The following is a 21,091-nucleotide window of genomic DNA, read 5'->3' on the forward strand; positions in this document are numbered from 1 at the left end:
GCAAAACTCTATTAGCCTTTGCCCTGCTTCATTCTGTACTCCAAGGCCAAATTTGCCTGTTATTCAACACATATTTTGACTTCCTACTTTTGCATTCCTGTCCCCTATAATGATGGTGGGCAAGAATCCCTTAGAAGAATTGAGTAGCCATCACAGTCAAGAAGTGTCCGAAATGCAGTACTTGCAAGCAATCTCAAAACAACAGAACGATCTCTGTTCATTTCCAAGGCAAACCATTCAATATCACAGTAATCCAAGTCTATGCCCCAACCAGTAATGCTGAAGAAGCTGAATTTGAATGGTTCTATGAGGACCTATAAGATCTTCTAGAATTAACACCCCCCTCAAAGAAAAAACAAGTCTTATATATCTTAAATATTATAAAGGACACAGTATTTTGAGTATAAATTTGTTCAAATGAAGGTGAGGTTAAAAAGTAAACAAAAAATTCATAGGCCAAGAACATCTTATTAAAAAAATATAATCCAAAAATGAATTAATTAAATTAAACTTGTCCCTGTTAAAAATGTATTACCTGTGGAATCCAGCCCATAAAACAAGGGAGAACTGACGATACACTAGGAGAATCATGCTCATTTTCAGAAAGTCGATTTCCATCAAAACTGCATCCTTCCAGCAGTAAGCCACTGATCTGCCATAGAGATATACAAACCATTAAAATACATATTACAGTCTGAAACGACAGGAGTTACTCTATTATATCTTCAGAAGGAAGGTGACAATTTCCATTTTAACTATACATTTCAAACAGTGTTAAACAAAGATTACAGTATTTTATCTGAGAGTAATGAAGGTGAAGGCCTGGACCAGTGTTCACTGTGAGCTTCCTTTAGTCTGAATCCTGAATTTTAGCAAATATTTGTGAAAAAAATACTTATAAATGTCATCAGTTATACAACTGCATGTGCCTTGGCACTAACAGAAATATAATGACAAAAGCCAAAACATTGCTCTTTTTCCAGGAGGGGTAAAGACAAGCACCCTAGAGAAAAGAACAAATGCTCCTGGCTTGGAATTCTGACATCATTTTCTAAAGAACAGAACAAAATTCAGAAAGGTTAATGCAAAATAATTCTTAACATGTCACACACAGCTGAAAGAAGAATAAAAAAAGGAAAAAAAAGGGTTCATCTCTTGGGGACTTCCCTGGTGATCCACTGGTTCAGAACCTGTCTTCCCTACTGCAGGTTTGATGTGCAAAGCAGGGCACCCAAAGTCAGTGCTCTGGGACAGCCCAGGCAGATGGGGTGCAAGGGAGGTGGGCTCAGGATGCGGGACACATGTGCACCTGTGGCTGAGTCAGGCCGATGTATGGCCAAAACCACCACAATATTGTAAAGTAACTATCCTCCAATTAAAATTCATTAATAAATTAAAAAAAAATAATCTGTCTTCCACGGGTTCAGTCCTTGGTCAGAGAAGTAGATTCCGCACTCCACAGGCCAACTATACTCACGTGCCTCAACTAGTGTAGGTGTTAAATAGCTCAGTTGTGCCAGACTCTTTGCGACCCCATGGACTGCAACCCACCAGGCTCCTCTGTCCATGGGATTTTCCAGGCAAGAATGCTGGAGTGGGTTGCCATTTCCTTCTCCAGCCGCAACTAGAGACAGCCAAAAATAAATATATTAAAAAAACAAACAAACAAAAAAGGAGTTCATCTCTTACTCTAAATTAACCTTAGTGTAGGTTTATGAAATTATGAAAATAAAAATATAAATATTTTGGTAAAATTAGCTTCATATTTCCTAAGTTCATTCTTTCATTTTCTGATAATAAATGTAGAGTCTGCATTTTGAATTCATATCATATCTATATTCTCACAATTTGAACTTGATAGAAAATAAAACAATTTTATAAATATTGTTTAGTGCCTTTGAAGTTTTAACATACTACAGAATTTTAGAGGTAAGGGAATGCATTAAGTTCAAAGAGCTGAAATCATTTTCAACTATATTACAGTTAGAGGATAGTTATGGGAAGAGTACTAGTAGACAGAACTTGACAAATAGTTCTGATTAGTTGCTTTACCATGAAAACATAAACAACTTGATTGTCAGCGAAAGAATTGGGATAAAAACAGAATTACTGAATCCCTAAGTTCAGTATTCTTTCTGTACCACTGATATGATGTTATACAGGCCACTTTAAGGGTTGTTGTTATACAACCCTTAAAGTGCTTAAGTATAGCCTTGAAGAAAAGTAAATTAAAATTTTTTAAATTAATTAATTAATCTTAATTGGAGGCTACTTTACAATATTGCAGTGGTGTTTGCCATCTACTGACATGAATCAGTCACGGGTGTACACGTGTCCCCCATCCTGAACCCCCCTCCCACCTCCCTCCCCACCCCATCCCTCTGGGTTGTCCCAGTGCACCAGCTTTGAGCGCCCTGTCTCATGCATTGAACCTGGACTGGTGATAAGTTTCACATGTGGTGATATACATGTTTCAATGCTATTCTCTCAGATCATCCCACCCTTGCCTTCTCCCACAGAGTCCAAAGTCTGTTCTTACATCTGTGTCCCCTTTGCTGTCTCGCATATAGGGTCATCATTACCATCTTTCTAAATTCCAAATACATCCATTAACATATTGTATTGGGGTTTTTCTTTCTGACTTACTTCATTGTATAATAGGTTCCAGTTTCATCCACCTCATTAGAAAGGATTCAAATACATTCTTTTTAATAGCTCAGTAGTATTCTACAGCTTTCTTATCCATTCATCTGCCAATGGACACCTAGGTTGCTTCCATGTCCTGGCTATTGTAAACAGTGCTGCGATGAACACTGGGATACATGTGTCTCTTTCAATTCTGGTTTCCTCAGTGTGTATGCCCAGCAGCGGGATTGCTGGGTCATATGGCAGTTCTATTTCCAGTTTTTTAAGGAATCTCCACACTGTTCCTATATGCAGGTCAGGGAGCAACAGTTAGAACTGGACATGGAACAACAGACTGGTTCCAAATAGGGAAAGGAGTACATGAAGCCTGTATATTGTCACCCTGCTTATTTAACTTATATGCAGAGTACATCATGAGAAATGCTGGGCTGGATGAAACACAAGCTGGGATCAAGATTGCCGGGAGAAATATCCATAACCTCCGATATGCAGATGACACCACCCTTATGGCAGAAAGTGAAGAAGAAATAAAGAGCCTCTTGATGAAAGTGAAAGAGGAGAGTGAAAAAGTTGGCTTAAAGCTCAACATTCAGAAAACTAAGATCATGGCATCCAGTCCTATCACTTCATGGCAAATAGATGGGGAAACAGTGGAAACAGCAGCTGACTTTATTTTTCTGGGCTCCAAAATCACTGCAGATGGTGACTGCAGTCATGAAATTAAAAGACGCTTACTCCTTGGAAGGAAAGTTATGACCAACCTAGACAGCATATTAAAACGCAGAGACATTACTTTGCTAACAAAGGTCCTTCTAGTCAAAGCTATGGTTTTTCCAGTGGTCATGTATGGATGTGAGAGTTGGACTATAAAGAAAGCTGAGCACCTAAAAATTGATGCTTTTGAACTGTGGTGTTGGAGAAGACTCTTGAGAGTCCCTTGGACTGCAAGGAGATCCAGCCAGTCCATCCTAAAGGAGATCAGTCCTGGGTGTTCATTGGAAGGACTGATGCTGAAGCTGAAACTCCAGTACTTTGGCCACCTGATGCGAAAAGCTGACTCATTGGAAAAGACCCTGATGCTGGGAAAGACTGAGGGCTGGAGAAGGGGACAAAGGATGAGATGGTAGGATGGCATCACCGACTCAATGGACATGGGTTTGGGTGAATTCCGGGAGTTGGTGATGGACAGGGAGTCCTGGCGTGCTGTGGTTCATGGGGTCACAAAGAGTCGGACACGACTGAGTGACTGAACTGAACTGAACCACGCTGTTCTCCATAGTGGCTGTACTAGTTTGCAGTCCCACCAACAGGGTAAGAGGGTTCCCTTTTCTCCACACCCTCTCCAGCATGTAAGAGAGGAGACTTTTTGATAGCATGAGATGGTACCTCTTTGTGGTTTTGATTTGCATTTCTCTGATAATGAGTGATGTTGAGCATTTTTTCATGTGTTTATAAGCTATCCGTATGTCTTCTTTGGAGAAATGTCCATTTAGTTCTTTGGCCCATTTTTTATTAAAATTTAAGTGCTTGCTAATTTCACTGCTAGAAAATCCCTATCTAGTCTATCCCTTCTCCAGGGGATCTTCCCGAGCCAGGAATCAAACCGGGGTCTCCTGCATTGCAGGCAGATTCTTTACCAACTGAGCTATCAGGAAAGCCCTAGAAAGTCCCTAGGCAACATAATTCTTCTAAGGCCTCTTTCAGAAATTTCACTGAGGTTTGAGCTCAGGTGGTCTCTATAGAAATTTGTAAAAGCAGTCCCCACAGATAGTGTCACAACTTGACTATGTAATATGCATAGTATATATGTTATTGTTGGTGTTCCATCACTAACTCATGTTCAACTCTCTGTGACTCCATGGACTGCAGCACGCCAGGCTCTCCTGCGTGTTACCTCCCGGAGTGTGCTCAGATTCACGTCCACTGAGCTGGTGATACTATCTAACTGTCTCACCCTCTGCTGCCTCTCCTCCTACGGCTTTCAATCTTTCCCAGTGTCAGTCTTTTCCAGTGAGTCGGCTCTTTGCATCAGGTGGCCAAAGTGATGAAGCTTCACCTTCAGCATCAATCCTTCTAATGAATATTCAGGGTTGATTTCCTTTAGGATTCACTAGTTTAATCTCCTTGCTGTCCACGGGACTCCTCTCCAGCACCACAATTTGAAAGCATCAGTTCTTTGGTGCTCAGTCTTCTTTATGTTCCAACTCCCTAACCCTAACCCTAACCCTAATGACTACTAGAAAAACCATAATTTTGACTATATGGACCTTTTGTTGACAAAGTGATGTCTCTGCTTTTTAATACTGTTTAGGTTTGTCATACCTTTCCTTCCAAGGAAGGAATTTAATTTACCTTTAATTTCATGGCTTCAGTTACCATCTGCAGTGATTTTGGAGCCCAAGAAAATAAAATTTGCCACTGTTTCCAATTTTTCCCCATGGCAAAGCCATGAAGTGATGGATCAGATGCCATGATCTTAGTTTTTTGCATGCTGAGTTTTAAGCCAGCCTTTTCACTCTCTTCTTTCACCCTCATCAAGAGGCTCTTTAGTACCTCTTTGCTTTCTGCCATTATAGTGCTATCATCTGCATATCTGAGGTTGTTGATATTTCTCCTGCAATCTTGATTTCAGCTGCTGACTCATCCAGCGTAGCATTTCACAAGATGTATCTTGAGTGCATGCATGCTCAGTGGCTCAGTCGTGTCTTGACTCTTTGTGACCCTTTGGATTGTAGCCCACCAGGTTCATCTGTCCAAGGTATTTTCCAGGCACGAATATTGGAGTGGGTTGTCATTTCTTATTCCAGGGGCTCTTTCTGACCCAGGGTTCGAACCCATGTCTCCTGTATTGGCAGCAGATTCTTTAGCACTGAGCCACCTGGGAAGACTGGAGGTACTCTGCATTTAAGTTAAATAAGCAGAGTGACAATCACAGCCTCATTGCTCCTTCCCAGGTTTTGAACAAGTCTGTTGTTTCATGTCCATTTCTGTTGCTTCTTGACCCACATATGGGTTTCTTAGGAGACATGTAAGGTGGTCTGATATTCCCATCTCTTTAAGAATTTTCCACAGTTTGCTGTGATACACAGTCAAAGGCTTTACGGTAGTCAATGAAGCAGAAATAGATGTGTTTCTGAAATTCCCTTGCTTTCTCCATGATCCAACGAATGTTGGCAATTTGATTTTTCAATATGCATATACAGAGATATAAACTGAGATATATATTGAGTTTTGAGCTCAACTGGTCTCTACAGAAATTTGTAAAAGTGGTCTCCACTGACAGCATCACAACTTGACTATGTAATACGTATATTGCTGTAGTTAAGTCACTAAGTCGTGTCCAACTCTTTGCAACCCATGGACTACACAGCATGCCAGGCTCCTCCATCCTCCACTGTCTCCCAGATTTTGCTCAAGTTCAATTGAGTTGGTGACACTATCTAACCAAGTCATCCTCTACTACCCCCTTCTCCTCTTCCTCTTTTAACCAGGGGGTTGGTAGGGCGTTAAATACTGTCCTTTAGAGCCTTATTTCAATAACTGACATTACTGACCATGTAGTTGCTTAATAGACACATGGGAGACATTCTTGGTCCCATTTCCTGAACTTCCCATATACTATCAACTACCAATGGCTGCCACCACCTCTAATAAAATCCTCTAAATTTGTCCTTTTCTCTCTCATCCTCTATCATTCTCTAACTCCAGAATTTAAAGAAAATTAAAACATGGACTTTCAAAAAGCAATATCTATTTTTTATATAATAAAATGATAATATTGATATATCAGAGATTGGAGTGGTATCAACAAATGGTACCCTGTTTCATCTGCAATTCTGCATCAATGGAAGGAGAAAAAGCAGAGAGGCCTAAAATACTACTTTTTTTCCTGGAAAAAGATAGTTTGATGGATATAATAGATCTCCAGGCAAATGTACTTGCTAATACTAAACACAAGAATTTGGCAGGCTTACCTCCTAGTTATGACAGTACTACACTAAGGAGCCAGCTACACCAGATCACGGACTACCTTGAAGGGGCAGAGCAGAATACGTAACCCAAGAGAAAAGCATAGGAAGGCACAGTATTCAGCCCTGGGTTCCTGACTCAAACTCATAATCAGATAAAGTGACACCTTTCCTGGAAAGGGAAGAGTCAGATAGAAGGTAGAGAGTGTCTAGGAGTATGAACATTGGTAAATATTCCTCCACATGGAAAAACTACAGGAAAGGGAAATAGAGGTTTTCCTCTAACATCATATTCAAAATACTTGGAAAATTGCCTGATATACGATAAGTGCTCAATAAGTATTAGCTATTACTGTTCATTTAAGTTAATCCATCCACTAGTTTTGAGACATTGAGAATTATTTTATATACTGCATCCATTTAAATAAGACAAAATAAAGGTTTTATTGGAAATTATTTGGATATGCCAGCAAATTTGGAAAATTCAGCAGTGGCCACAGGACTGGAAAAGGTCAGTTTTCATTCCAATCCCAAAGAAAGGCAATGCCAAAGAATGTTCAAACTACCACAAAATCACACCCATTGCACATGCTAGCAAAGTAATGCTCAAAATTTTCCAAGCGAGGCTTCAACAGTACATGAACTGAGAACATCCAGATGTTCAACTGGATTTAGAAAAGGCAGAGGAACCAGAGATCAAATTGCCAACATCCGTTGGGTTATAGATAAAGCAAGAGAATGCCAGGAAAACATCATTCTACAGGAGAGGTGACCTTGATTCTCTAACAAACAGTGGTATGAAATAAAAAGACGAACTTGATCTAGGTGTGAAAAGACATAAAGCACACAATAACCAAACACAATGTCTGGACTTTGACCTGAATTTGAACACACTATTGGAAATTATTATTTTTTTTTTTTAGACAGTGGTAAATATTGCTGTGAACTGGCTATTGAATGATGCCAAGGAAATATTGTTAATTTTTGTATGTGTGATAATATATTGCATTTATATAAGAAAATTTTTTTTGAGAAATGGAGAAGTAAAATGCCTGGACTTTGCTTTAGCAAAGACAATAAAAAAAGAGAAAAAGAAGAAATATATCTAAATCTTGAAAACTTTGAATATGGAGATTCATTTTACTATTTTTTCCACTTCTGTATTTGTTTTTAATTTTTTAATAAGAAAAAGAACTAAAAATGATTGGGAAAAAACTTGAATGCCAGAAAATAATATTTAATTTTCTCTAGGGAATTACCTTCTCTGTCTAGTTACTGTCTAATACAGTAGCCAAGGTCACATATGCTATTGAGCACTTGAGATGTTACAAGTCTGAAATGAGATGTGTCATAAATACAGAATATATGATGGATTTCAAGGACTTTGTATAAGAAAAGAGAAAGTAAAATATGTCATTCATAATTGTAAAATATTTGTTACATGCTGAAACAATATATGTTGTATATATCAGGTAAAATAAAATAACACTAAAAATATTTTTATGTTTCTTTTATATTTTTAGTGTCACTACTAGAAAATATAAAATTATGTATGTGGCTTGATGTAGGTTGAAGAAAGGAGAACATGCTAGGGAAAGTTATATTCCAGAAAGAAATACAAACAGGTTTCTTAGAAGTTTTTGAAAGCTGGGGAAGGACTAGAACAGTTAATGGAACTCAGTACATAATCCCAGCACTTTGAATTTTTTTCAGTAAGGTGTCAAGTCAAGTCAGAGGTTTTAGAGTAGAGAGACTTCCCAAACAGGAAATTGCAGCCAGTTCTCAGCCTCCTACTATACTTGGAGGGCATGAGAAGATAGCATTAAGTTGGCCAGGCTATGAAAGAGTATAGTCAACTAAGAATTGAAAGGCTTTTATTTTTCTTTTTGAGAATTTGTATCTATTTATTTATTTTTGGCCAGAGAAGGCAATGGCAACCTACTCCAGTACTCTTGCCTGGAAAATCCCATGGATGGAGGAGCCTGGTAGGCTGCAGTCCATGGGGTCGCTAAGAGTCGGATAGGTCTGAGCGACTTCACTTTTCACTTTCATGCATTGGAGAAGGAAATGGCAACCCACTCCAGTGTTCTTGCCTGGAGAATCCCAGGGACAGGGGAGCCTGGTGGGCTGCCGTCTATGGGGTTGCGCAGAGTTGGACACGACTGAAGCGACTTAGCAGCAGCAGCAGCATTTATTTTTGGCAGTGCTGGGTCTTCGTTGCTGCGTGGGCTTTTCTCTAGCTGTGGCAAGCGGAGGCCACCCTCTGCCTGTGCAGTGCAGGCTTCTCACTGCAGCGGCTTCTCTCGTTGCAGAGAATGGCCTCTAGAGAGCGCGGGCCTCAGCAGTTGCGGCACGTGGGCCCAGTAGTTGCAGCTCCCGGGCTCTAGAAAACGGGCTCAGCAGCTGTGGTGCCTGGGCTTAGCTGCTCCCTAGCATGTGGGATCTTCTGGGGTCAAGGATCAAACCTGTGTCTCCTGAACTGGCAGGCAGCTTCTTTACCACTGAGCCACGAGAGAAGCCTCTGAAAGCCCGTTAAACTGGTGTAAATACAGTAAGACACCCAAAGCACTTAATGCTACAAGAATATCAGATTTAAAACCTTTGACTGTTGCAGTCACTTAAGTTTTTAAGAAAAATAATTTTTTGTTGACCTAGTTTTATATCACATTATTTTACAAACACCAAATCATTTTAGAGATTGACTTTCAGAGAAAATCATATTGCTAAGCATTCTTAAAGTTCCTCCATGATTTAAAAATAGTATCTACTTGATAATGACAATATAAGGACATTCACATTAAGTGCTCAGTTTTAAAAATGAAAACTATCAGAAATATATGTCTTAAAATGACAAAAGCAAACAAGTGGGACCTGATTAAACTTAAAAGCTTTTGCACAGCAAAGGAAACTATAAGCAAGGTGAAAAGACAACCCTCAGAATGGGAGAAAATAATAGCAAATGAGACAAAGGATTCATTTCCAAAATATACAAGCAGGTCATGCAACTCCATACCAGAAAAACAAACAACCCAATCAAAAAGTGGGAAAAAGACCTAAATAGACATTTCTCCAAAGAAGACATACCGATGGCTAACAAACACATGAAAAGATGCTCATCATTGCTCATTATGAGAGAAATGCAAATCAAAACTACAAGATAGGTGTGAGATATCACCTCACACCAGTCAGAATGGCCATCATCAAACAGTCTACAAACAATAAATGCTGGAGAGGGTGTGGAGAAAATGGAATGCCCTTGCACTGTTGGTGGGAATGTAAATCGATACAGCCACTATGGAAGATGGTATGGAGATTCCTTTAAAAAATCTAGGAATAAAACCACCATGTGACCCAGCAATCCCACTCCAAGGCATATACCCTGAGAAAACCAAAATTGAAAAAGACACATGTATCCCACTGTTCATTGCAGCACTATTTACAATAGCTAGAACATGCAAAAAACCTAGCTGTCCATAGACGGATGGATAAAGAAACTGTGGTACATATACACAATGGAATATTACTCAACCATAGAAAGGAATACATTTGAGCCCATTCTGATGAGGTGAATGAACCTAGACCTATTATACAGAGTGAAGTGAGTCAGAAAAACAAAGATAAATATCGTATTCTAACACATACATACAGAATCTAGAAAAATGGTACTGAAGAACTTATTTACAGGGCAACAGTGGAGAAGCAGACTTATGGACATGGGGAGAGGGGAGGAGAGGGTGAGATGTAGGGAGAGAGTAACATGGAAACTTGCATTACCACATGTAAAATAGATAACCAGCGGGAATTTGCTGTCTGGCTCAGGAAACTCAAACAGGGGCTCTGTATCAACCCAGAGGGGTGGGCTGGGGAGGGAGGTGGGAGGGAGGCTCACAAGGGAGGGGATATATGTATACCTATGGCTGATTCATGTTGAGATTTGACAGAAAACAACAAAATTCTGTAAAGCAATTATCCTTTAATTAAAAAAAAAAAAAAAAAAGAGGTCCTGTCTCTAAATACTGGTTGGTTTATTTGAGTGGAAAGATGAAGAGATAGGGGTTGTATTTTGTATTTTCCTCTGGACTATAACTATCAATATTTGGTAGACATAAGGCCATAGTAATGCCAATAAACTATTTCAAAATATCAGTTAAAAAAAGAATGATTTAAGGGTTGTTTTTTTGATAAGTTTTCCACTGCTGGACTGATAAGCTACAACTGGCAGCTCACACTCATTTGGGGAAGATGTGTCTGAAGCTTGTAACTCCTAATTCTGATGAGCCCATTCTCCTCATGAAACCACAAATGTCTGAATCTCCAATTTCCTCATTGTTTTAACTTTTATTTCCTGGTAAGCTTAAAAGAGAGGAAGTTGAAATACAAATAGTATAATAACCACTTGGTAAATGGGCAAACCCTAGCCTGGCATGAAGCAGCCGAAATGAGCTGGTAATCGTAAGTGGCTTTAATATGCTACTAGGTCCCAAAGGAGCAGCAGCTTTCAGGTGTCTCAGAGAACTGTGCATTACTAACAAGAGTATAAATGTTTAATAAGCCTGATTTGCCAAGGTAGAAGACTTGATTTTGCCCTTGTGTTTGGAGGCTTTGGCGGTCAAGGAGGGAACTGGAAGTGTCCCAGGTTTGCCAGAGCCAAACTTTCCCAGCCTTGGGTAAGATCAAGCACGAAGGCTGAACAGGTGTTTGACTGATGCATTTTCTAGTACTAAGTTTCACAACTGCTGTTAACAAATAACAAATCAATAATGGAAGTGAGGAAATTTTAGAGGGCCACGTTCAGGATCTAAAAAAAATCAATACACATACATATTCTGTTAAGCAGGTCTAAAGGGTTTGAGATATTGATTGATGTGGGAACTACAGCCTTGCTTGAAGATTTCACTAGCTGAATTCAGTCTAGGGTGGTAGAGACTGAAAAAATTTAAAGCCAGTTAAGTTTTACAGTGACAATAAAATTCAAATATAATTCAAATCCAAAATTTTCCTATCAAAACAATCCTTTCATTGAAAATTTGATTAAAAGAAACCTAAATCAACTATTTAAAACTTACTGATTATGCCAACTGCAGTGAGGGGTTGCAGTTATAACTATAAAAAGTTATAAAAAACTTTTTATCTGAGAAATAAAAACTGCAGGTAAGAAGTTAGGAAATATGCTCCTATTGTTTACATGAACGAGGGGCCAGAGAGGAAAAATCCTGTTGAATCAACTAAAATCCCATATGAAGGGATGTTTTTTTTAACTTAAAGTTTAAGACATAATTCTATCAAACTTATTCCTAAACACACTGACCAACAAATATTTTAGTTTTTAACAATAAAGTTGCTTTTTGTAAATGTCAAATGAAAAATGAAAGAATTCTGCTTTACTAGATAAAGGTAGAGAACTTTGTACTAAAACATACTTTTGTTTCTAATTAAAAAAACACATACTGCCTAATAAAACCTAATCCAAATCGAGAGAAATAAATAAAAAATGCACACACATATATAGGTTTTCAGAGACCTTGTAATAAACATGTCAAGGAAATTATTATTTATGTCCATGATAAAAGAGGCAGCAAAGGCTCAGACTGCTCTGTTAATTACTTTAAAAAGTCACATGGCTCTGTTTTGGGTGGCTTAAGATTAGAATTGTGTTTTACCGTCAGCCTTTTCCCCCCATTTACAAAACAAAACATATACACTTGGGATTTTCTGATTGTAGATAATTTTATTTCATTTTGTAAGAGTAGGGGGAAAATAGTTCGGGAAATATGACTACACCTTGACACAGAATAAAATAAAATTTATTTCCCTTGTTTTTTATAGCAGTCTACCTAAATAATGATACTACATTCTATGTGTATGCTAAGAGGCCACGCAATCAGGTAAAGTGTATGATTCATGGTTTCCTTCTTCTCCTTAATGACTAGGCCACAGTTTATGTGTACCAATAATAATTAAGGTAGCTTTTATGGGCTAGAGGTTAAGGCTAAAATGCAAAGGATGAACAAGAACCTGCTAATTTTGCTTCAAGGGAGAATGTTTTTGTAACCCATAAAGCCAAAAGGGAAAGACCTACCTTATTGTCAATGATCAAATTTCTGGCACAGTATACCATTACAGTTGATGTTAATAAGGCCTGTTATAGTACCTCTCCTCTTGTTGGTCCTCCACTCAACAATTCAACAAGAGTATAATTGAGTGTTGATTATGTATGAGGTATTGCTGGAGGTATTTGAGATACAAGAAAACTGAAAAAAAACAAAAGACTATTCTCATGGGGCTCTCTCATACTTTCACTATGTTAGAAAGTAGTAGTAATATGAAAAGAAAATTGTTGACCTGGTGAAAACAGAATTTCAGATATGTCAGTTGCCTAAGGTTAACTAAGTTAAAGAAATATAGTCTTACATTAATTGTGTGTGTGTGTGTGTGCGCATGCACACATGCTCAGGCATGTCCGACTCTTTGCGATTCCATGGACTGTAGCCCTCCAGGCTCTTCTTGTCCATGGGATTTCTCAGGCAAGAATACTGGAATGAATTGCCATTTCCTCCTCCAGGGGATCTTCCTGACTCCAGGATCAAATCCGCATCCCCTGTGTCTCCTGTGTTGCAGGCAGATTCTTTACCCACTGAGTCATCGGGGAAAGCCCTTACATTAATTTTAATTACATGTTAAAACACTGAACTAGATGCTGAGGATCTGAAGATAGATAAGACAGTCTTTGTCTTCAATGACATTACAGTCTCATAAGACATACCAACATAGATATATAGAGATAACCATACTAAAACATGCAGCATCACGTACTGCTGTTCAGTCACTAAGTCGTGTCTGACTCTTTGCGACTCTAGGAACTGCAGCGTGCCAGGCTTCCCTGTCCTTCACTATCCCCCTGAGCTTCTTCAAACTCATGTCCATTGAATCAGTGATACCACCCAACCATCTCATCCTCTGTCATCCCCTTTTCCTCTTGACCTCAATCTTTCCCAGCATCAGGGTCTTTACTAATGAGTCAGTTTTTTGCATCAATAAGGCAATTTTATATGTGAGAATGTGAAAGAGGAATGGTAGAGACGTGAAGAAGAAGATGTAGAAGAAGGCTGGAGTTGCTGGTGAAAGGCCTTCATTAATTTTGTCATTATATTTGAATGGATATTATTATCTATTATTGCAAGAGTAATGAATGCACTTTTAGCAATAAAGTTGCTATGAAAATTTATATGACAAAAGATGGTTTAATTTGCTTTAACATGGTAGGTTTGATTTTAGCAGAGAACTAATACATTAACAAACTGTAAACTATCTAAGGACAAGATTTGATTTAAAATTTTAATATGCATTTACACATACTTTGAGAGTGAAAGTGATAGTCGCTCAGTCGTGTCTGACTCTTTGTGACCCCATGGACTTGTAGTCCATGGAATTCTCTAGGCCAGAATACTGGAGTGGATAGCTTTTCCCTTCTCCAGGGGATCTTCGCAACCCCACATTGTGGGTGAATTTTTTTTACCAGCTGAGCCACAAGGGAAGCCCAAGCATACTGGAATCGGTAGCCTATCCCTTCTCTAGTGGATCTTCCCAACCCAGGAATAAAAGTGGGGTCTCCTGCATTGAAGATGCATTCTTTACCAACTGAGCTTTCATATACTTTACTGTATAGCAAGTATTTATTAGCTTGAATGTTAAAAGAGGTAATATAGCAGAACTTCAAGATTTATATCATTTTTTAACGAGCTACATTTTCAAATACGTTATATTCCTAATATTCTTATTTTTGTACTAGAACAGGTTGTATTCTGTACAGCCTGTTTCATGTTAAATCTTAACTCACTTTGATTTTTCACACAGGTAATACAATCTGTCTCTGGTGACTTTGAGACTGGAGGAGAATCTCTTTATCATAGTTGGTACTTATATAATCTTTGACTCAGATAAATATCTAAAATACCTTAATTTGAAGCTTTGCTTCTTGTAGGCGACCTTTCCATGATGCCACAAATTTGAGGCTATCCACAGAACAGACCATAGCTCTGTAAAAGTGAAATGTCAAATGTCAGAAAGCAATAATTTTCAGGAGCTATAGAACATATTAACTATCACCCTTAATGCAGATATATGAGGGGAGTTCAATAAACATTTACCAGCTCAACTGAAATATTGATATTTATAATAAGATCTCAAGGTACAACCAATTTGAAGATCCCCTAAAGCACAAAAAACTAAATTTTTTCCCAGTATATTTTTGGAAGTGTCTCTTTTATTACATTCCAACTTAAAAATTATAGACTATCTATGACAGGATAATCCATATTTGTCTTAAAACAGTTTGATCTTAACCATCAAATACTGTTTCCCACGCAGAAGCCTAGTCAGCACTGTCTAAGAGAAATTTCTACAGAAAAGATAAAAATATTTTCATTCAGTTCAAAATGGCAGCCACTGCTCACATGTGGCTACTGAGAACTGTAAATGTGGCTAGTATATTGAGAAATCATATTTTTTCTTTGACCCCTTTTTTATGGGATTGTTTATTTCTTCTGATATTAAGCTGAACAAGCTGTTTATATATATATTTTGGATACTGAACCCTTGGCCATTATTGTACTGTTTGCAAATATTTTCCCCCATTCCATTTTGTTGATGGTTTTCTTTGTTGTGCAAAAGCTTTTAAACTTAATGAGGTCCAATTTGTTTGAGACCCTCCGTGCTTCCTATACTTGGATATCTATTTCCTCTTTCAGGTTTTTGAAGTTTCAGCATAATTTCCTCAAATACATTTCCATTCTTCTCTCTTCTTCTGAAAGTAATATAATGCAAAAGTGAGGATACAATGTTCTCAGAGATATTTGTTTCTTGAATTGCTTTTTTGTTTTCCTTTCTGGTGTTCTGTCTGGATGATTTCCATTATTCTATCTTCCAGATTGCTTATGTGTTCCTCTGTATCAGTTAGTCTGCTATTCATTCCTTTTAATGTGGTTTTTTAAAAAATTTCAGCTACTGAATTATTTATTTTTGACTGGGTTTTTATATTTTCTGGTTCCTAGTGAAGAAGCTCATATTTTAGATCAATTTCTTTTCCTAATTCAGTTAACATTTTCACTTCCAATATTTCTAATAATTTATCTGATAAATTGTTTATTTCTCTTTCATTATTTATTTTTTCAGGGGTTTTCTCTTGCTTTTTTCAATTAGGAGTATTGAAAATACTCCTCTGGCTTTTTCATTTTACTTACTGTTCTCTGCCTCTCTGAATTTAGGTGAAACAGTTACCTGTATTCTTAAGGGGTATTCTTATGTGGGAGTATCTTGCTGTAGACGCCACATGCTCAAAGCTTTTGATGGGAGAGCTGGATCTGATGCGGGTGCCAATCACGTCTTTCCTCAGAGTGTGCTGGCAGCTATCACTTTGGTAAGGCTTGAATCTGAAGACAGGGTCGGCCCGGGGTGTGAGGCAAAACGTCCTCTCTGGTCAGTGGCCATCCCCGCCCTATTAAGGGAAGGGTCTGATCCTCTGTGGAGTAGAAGACCTGTGCGTGAGGCATGAGCTGGCTCCATCCCCATTAAGTGTGTGTCTTCGCCTCTCCCCACACCAGGAATTATGTCCCCGGAGGGGAGTGCTGAAGCAAGTGAGGTTCCTGTGTGTAAAGCTGCCCAGGGCGCTGCCTGTGTAGGCATCCGTGGTTCCGCTCAGACACAGCGCACGGTCAAGTCTTTCCTGCCCACACCTGCCCAGATCCAGCGCTGTGCTGAGGCACGGACTGAGCGAGGCCAGTGTGTCTGCTTCGCCTGGGCTGTGGCATGAGATGAGGCGGTCACAGGAAACCATGCATCCGTTATAGCAGCCCGCTCTCTGCCCCGCCGTGGGGGCAAGGCCTCTGTGTCTCTCCCAGCTGATCACATCTTCAGCACCCTCCATGTTCCACAGGGGAGGCAGGGCCTGTGTGGTTTTCTTTCACCCCCAAGGGGTGGGAAGTTAAGCTGTAGGATACAGTCGCTGCTCTCATGAATCCGGGATGCTGCTGAGTCGGTGCCAACAATGGCCACCACAGAGCCCCCGGGGCCAGCTCAGGACCGAGTCCCCTCTGCCTCCCAAGGCACAGTCTCTTCCCGTCCTGGTCACCTCGGGTCCAGCGCCACACTGCGGCACGGAGCACGTGGGGCCAGAGGTTTGCTTGGCTCGGGCCCGGGCGTATGATGAAGCAGTCAGGGAAGCTCAGCAGCTGCTCAGCAGACCTCTGTCCACCCTGCCTCAGGGCTAACCAGCGTGCATACACTTGTCTTGCATGGAGTCCTGCCTTCCTCATGCTTTCTGTCTGTCCCAACAGTCCTCCAGCCAGCAAAGGGGGTTTGTCTCCTCCAGGCAGGACCCCAGCAATGGGATGCCCAGTCTGTAATTTGACGTAGTATGAGGGTCTGCCCATAAAATCCCCTTTTCCCTGAGTTTCCTTCTCAGGGTCATAGGTCCTGACTTGGTTGCTTTTCTTTCCTTCCTACCCAATTATAAGTGTTTTTTCTTACAGCCTTGGTTTAAAGGAGTTCTTCTACTAGTTTCCAGTGAGTTTTCAGTGAGAATTGTTCCACATATAGATGTATTTTTGAAGTGTTCATGGAGGGACGTGAGGTCCACAACCTCCTCCTCCACCATCTTGGTCTCCTTGCTGCTGCTAAGTCACTTCAGTCGTGTCCAACTCTGTGCGACCCCATAGACGGCAGCCTTAATCCTATTTAATTCATTACAATTTAAATAGCTCTATTTGACTTCTGCCTACCATATTGGACACAATAGGTCTAGAAAGATAAATGACCAAAATGTTAAAAATTAGAGTTTGATTATTTGAATTCTAATTAAAAAATCACATCATATTTCGAAAGCAATGCTCTGTAAAAGTTAACTGTTATTAGCAGTAAAATACTAAGAAATAACACAACTACTTGGATTTGACAATAAATTTATTTCTTGACAATCAAGCAAATGTGATCAGAAGTGAACAATGTGTGCAATTACCCTCTCAGACAAGTAAGTACTTCACTCTATTTACCTTGCAGTTTCCTGGCGAAGAGCATTGAGAAACGTGTCTGGATGGAAGAGTTCTGATAGGTCAAGTGTGTCAGAGAGAAGAGTCTGCTTTTCAGCTCTCTCTACCCAGTTCTAGAAGGAGAGAAATACACAAATACACATTTAAAAACTTTGCAGATTTGAAAGATAAAGATCTATTAAGGAATAACTATGCAGAAATCATTTTCAATGAGGAAGTTATGCAATTTCCAAATGCTCTGAAATGATGTGTAAGGAAGAAACTTCCACTGTATGTTATGAAATCTACTGTGGCTTTTTGGCATAATATCCATCTATCACACAGAAAAAGCTTCTTTGCACAACCTTTTGTCAGTACTTAGTTGCTCAGCTGAGTCCAACTCTTTGCGACCCTGTGGACTATAGCCTGCCAGGCTCCTCTGTCCGTGGAAATCGCCAGGCAAGAATACTGGAGTGAGTTGCCATTCCCTTCTCCAGGGGATCTTTTTGTTAGTAGAGATCTACTCAGAATAAAAAGTGTGAAATATGATATTTAATCTCATATATGGCATTTAAGTCTGGACGAGTACTTCTTCTACTGATGACTAACCTTTCAAAGTGTGCTCTGGAGATACTGAGCATCTGGGTCTAAAACTAGAGTTTCCAAGGTTGCCAATTCTTGGCAAGGCAAACTGGATTTGTGTTCCAGATTTAATAGTAAATTTGCCATTTTACTAAATCAAGTATTATAGTGGAGAGTAATGTCCAAGAAAAAATAATTTTTTTGTTAAAACATGTTTTTTTTAATAGTCTTCTCTACTTATCTGCCACTTTGTAAATCAATTTATACTCCATTTGGAGAAAGAAACATTATCATAAAGTATGTTTGATAAGTATAATGAAAGATTGATATGTGGAACAAATAACAAAAACAACAAAGTCGTGTGCAAATTTGTTATATGCTTTCCATGTATTGGCCAATTTTATGCTTACCACAGTCCTGAAGTTGGTTATATCCCCATTTTACAATCAGAAAATGGAGGCATGGTAAGGTTAAGGGTCTTGCCCAAGGTCACAAAGTGTTGGAGTCAGATAATAAACTCAGATGATTTGTTTCTCTGTAATATTTCCTGGCAGTGCTATTGTGCCTTAAGAGACAGATAGATTTACTGACAATTTCTTAATCAGTATGCTATTCCAGCTGGTACACAGAGATGGTACCACAGCAACTTTCAGAACTCTCATTTACTCAGTAATTAATTTTGCATGATTTATAAATTCTAGGAAAAATAATTTATTTAATGTATTACTGTGTAGTGGAGAAGGGACTCCTCCACTGGAACCACTCTAGTATTCTTGCCTGGGAAATTCCATGGACAGAGGAGCCTGGTGAGCTACAGTTATATGGGGTTGCAAAGAGTCGGACAAGACTTCGCAACTACAAGATTATTGTGTAGAAAGGCTGAGTTTCATGTCCTATAACACTCTGTTATCCATCCAAGCATTTGTATCTGTCAGCAGGTATAGAACAGGAGAAATTAAAATCTCCAAAGCTAGTGTGCTTGCATTAATTAATATCTTCATGCATTTGACTACTATTCCTACCCTACAATGAGTAGCAAAAACGTTCCTATTCCATCCACCAATTGATAATATGTTGATTTTAAAGTTAGAAAAGATTGTATTTTTCTTTTTAAATTTTTACTGGAGTATAGTTGATTGATAACGTTGGATTAGTTTTAGATGTATAGCAAGGTGAATCCTTACACATATACTATGTATATCCACTCATCTTTTTTTAGATTTAAAAAAAAAAGCATAGACTTCACAAGTTATTACTCAGAAAGATACAAACAGAATATCTGACGAAAATATGTTCAGAACCAATTATGTTAATGGTTAAATTTAAGATTTTGAACTACTACCCATATAAAGTTAATTATGAGGAATTATTTAAAATTTTAAAACAAGTGTTACTAAAATAAATCATTCAATCAAGACAAATTTACAGATAAATCAATGGCCTATTTGGGAGGAAAACATTCTTAATTAAAATAAAGCCTAAAGCCTAGATTCATTTCTCTTCTATTATTCCTCAACACCCCCCCCCCGCCCCCGCCAAAACATGCTACCAGCCTGTAGCTTCCCTGGTAGCTCAGATGGTAAAGTGTCTGCCTACCACGCGGGAGACCTGGGTTCGATCCATGGGTCAGGACGATCCCCTGGAAAAGGAAATGGCAACCCACTCCAGTATTCTTGCCTGAAAAATCCCATGGACTGAGGTTCCTGGTAGGCTACACTCCACGGGGTCGCAAATAGTTGGACACAACTGAGCGACTTCACTTCACTTCCCCAAAATATAAATAAATATATATGGATTTTTTAAAATGTAGAAAAGATTAAAAAGATATCTCTTTAACAAAGTATAGTGATTTTTTATTAGATATTATCCTTTTAATAATGACACTTTTAAATAACAGTCCATAAAGTAGATATACCACAAAGCATTTATTTTTCAACTAATTTAAAATTAGACATAACAAAGATTATTTACTCCTTATCAAATATTTTATATCTGCCTTCTATTTTCATTATCTAACCATAGACAATAAATTATGCTTCCATGACCCATTTTTATTGTAAATATTAATTTCTATTATCTTAAAACAACTATTTTAAAATAATCACTTACTGTATAAATGTATCAAATTATACTATTATTTAAAAAAATCCTTTAATTTTGAATTCAAAAACTCCAAGAGTTGTTGCTAACAATGAATGTGCATATGTTCAAATTAATTGAAAGTTAGAGTGTGGCTGATAATCAGAATTTTACTTCATTAAAGTTTCAATTAAAATAATTAGTCAAGAATAAGCTTCTTAGTAAAAATGTTTTTATTAATCTATAGTAATTAAACTTAAACCAATATTTGATAAGATAAAGTTTAAATAAAAAAAGAAACTTTTAATGTATAATAATATCTTTGAACAGGAAACTACACAAAATAAAGAGCCAATACCGGACTGAGTAGCCGTTCCCTTCCCCAGAAGATCTTCCCAACCCAGGGATTGAACTCAGGTCTTCCGCATTGTAGGCAGACTATCAGCTGGGCCACTGGGAAAGCCCTTTAAATTTTTCATAACTACATTAAATCTGCCCATGTATGTTTATAGAAGCTTTTATTCATAATCGCCAAAACTTGGAAGCAACAAAAATATATCCTTTAGTAGGTGAATGGACTAATCAACTCTGGTATATTGTCCCAATTGAATATTATTCAGTACTAAAAACAGATGAACTATCAAGCCATGAAAAGACATGGAGAAAACTTAAACGCATACATCTAAGTGAAAGAAATCATTCTGAAAAAAAACTTTACATATTATGATTCCAACTATATAACATTTTGGAAAAGGCCAAATTGTGGAGACAGTAAAAAGATCAGTGGTTAGCAGG

At 38.4% G+C, this 21,091-nt stretch overlaps 1 protein-coding gene across 3 annotated transcripts in view; it reads right to left on the minus strand.

The window, feature by feature from the left end:
* The window catches only part of DYNC2H1 (dynein cytoplasmic 2 heavy chain 1), a 395,598-nt gene that overhangs the window by 15,130 nt on the left and 359,377 nt on the right, over positions 1 to 21,091 (minus strand). For all 3 annotated transcript variants that reach the window (XM_043892886.1, XM_043892813.1, XM_043892970.1), the window contains 3 exons: positions 17,660 to 17,769; positions 14,569 to 14,650; positions 536 to 652 (listed from right to left, as the gene is read on the minus strand). In XM_043892886.1, coding sequence (XP_043748821.1) covers positions 536 to 652; positions 14,569 to 14,650; positions 17,660 to 17,769 — 309 coding nt within the window. The remainder of the gene's footprint in view (positions 1 to 535; positions 653 to 14,568; positions 14,651 to 17,659; positions 17,770 to 21,091) is intronic.

Source organism: Cervus elaphus, chromosome 1 (assembly GCF_910594005.1).
Source record: "Cervus elaphus chromosome 1, mCerEla1.1, whole genome shotgun sequence".
Classification (NCBI taxonomy): domain Eukaryota; kingdom Metazoa; phylum Chordata; class Mammalia; order Artiodactyla; family Cervidae; genus Cervus; species Cervus elaphus.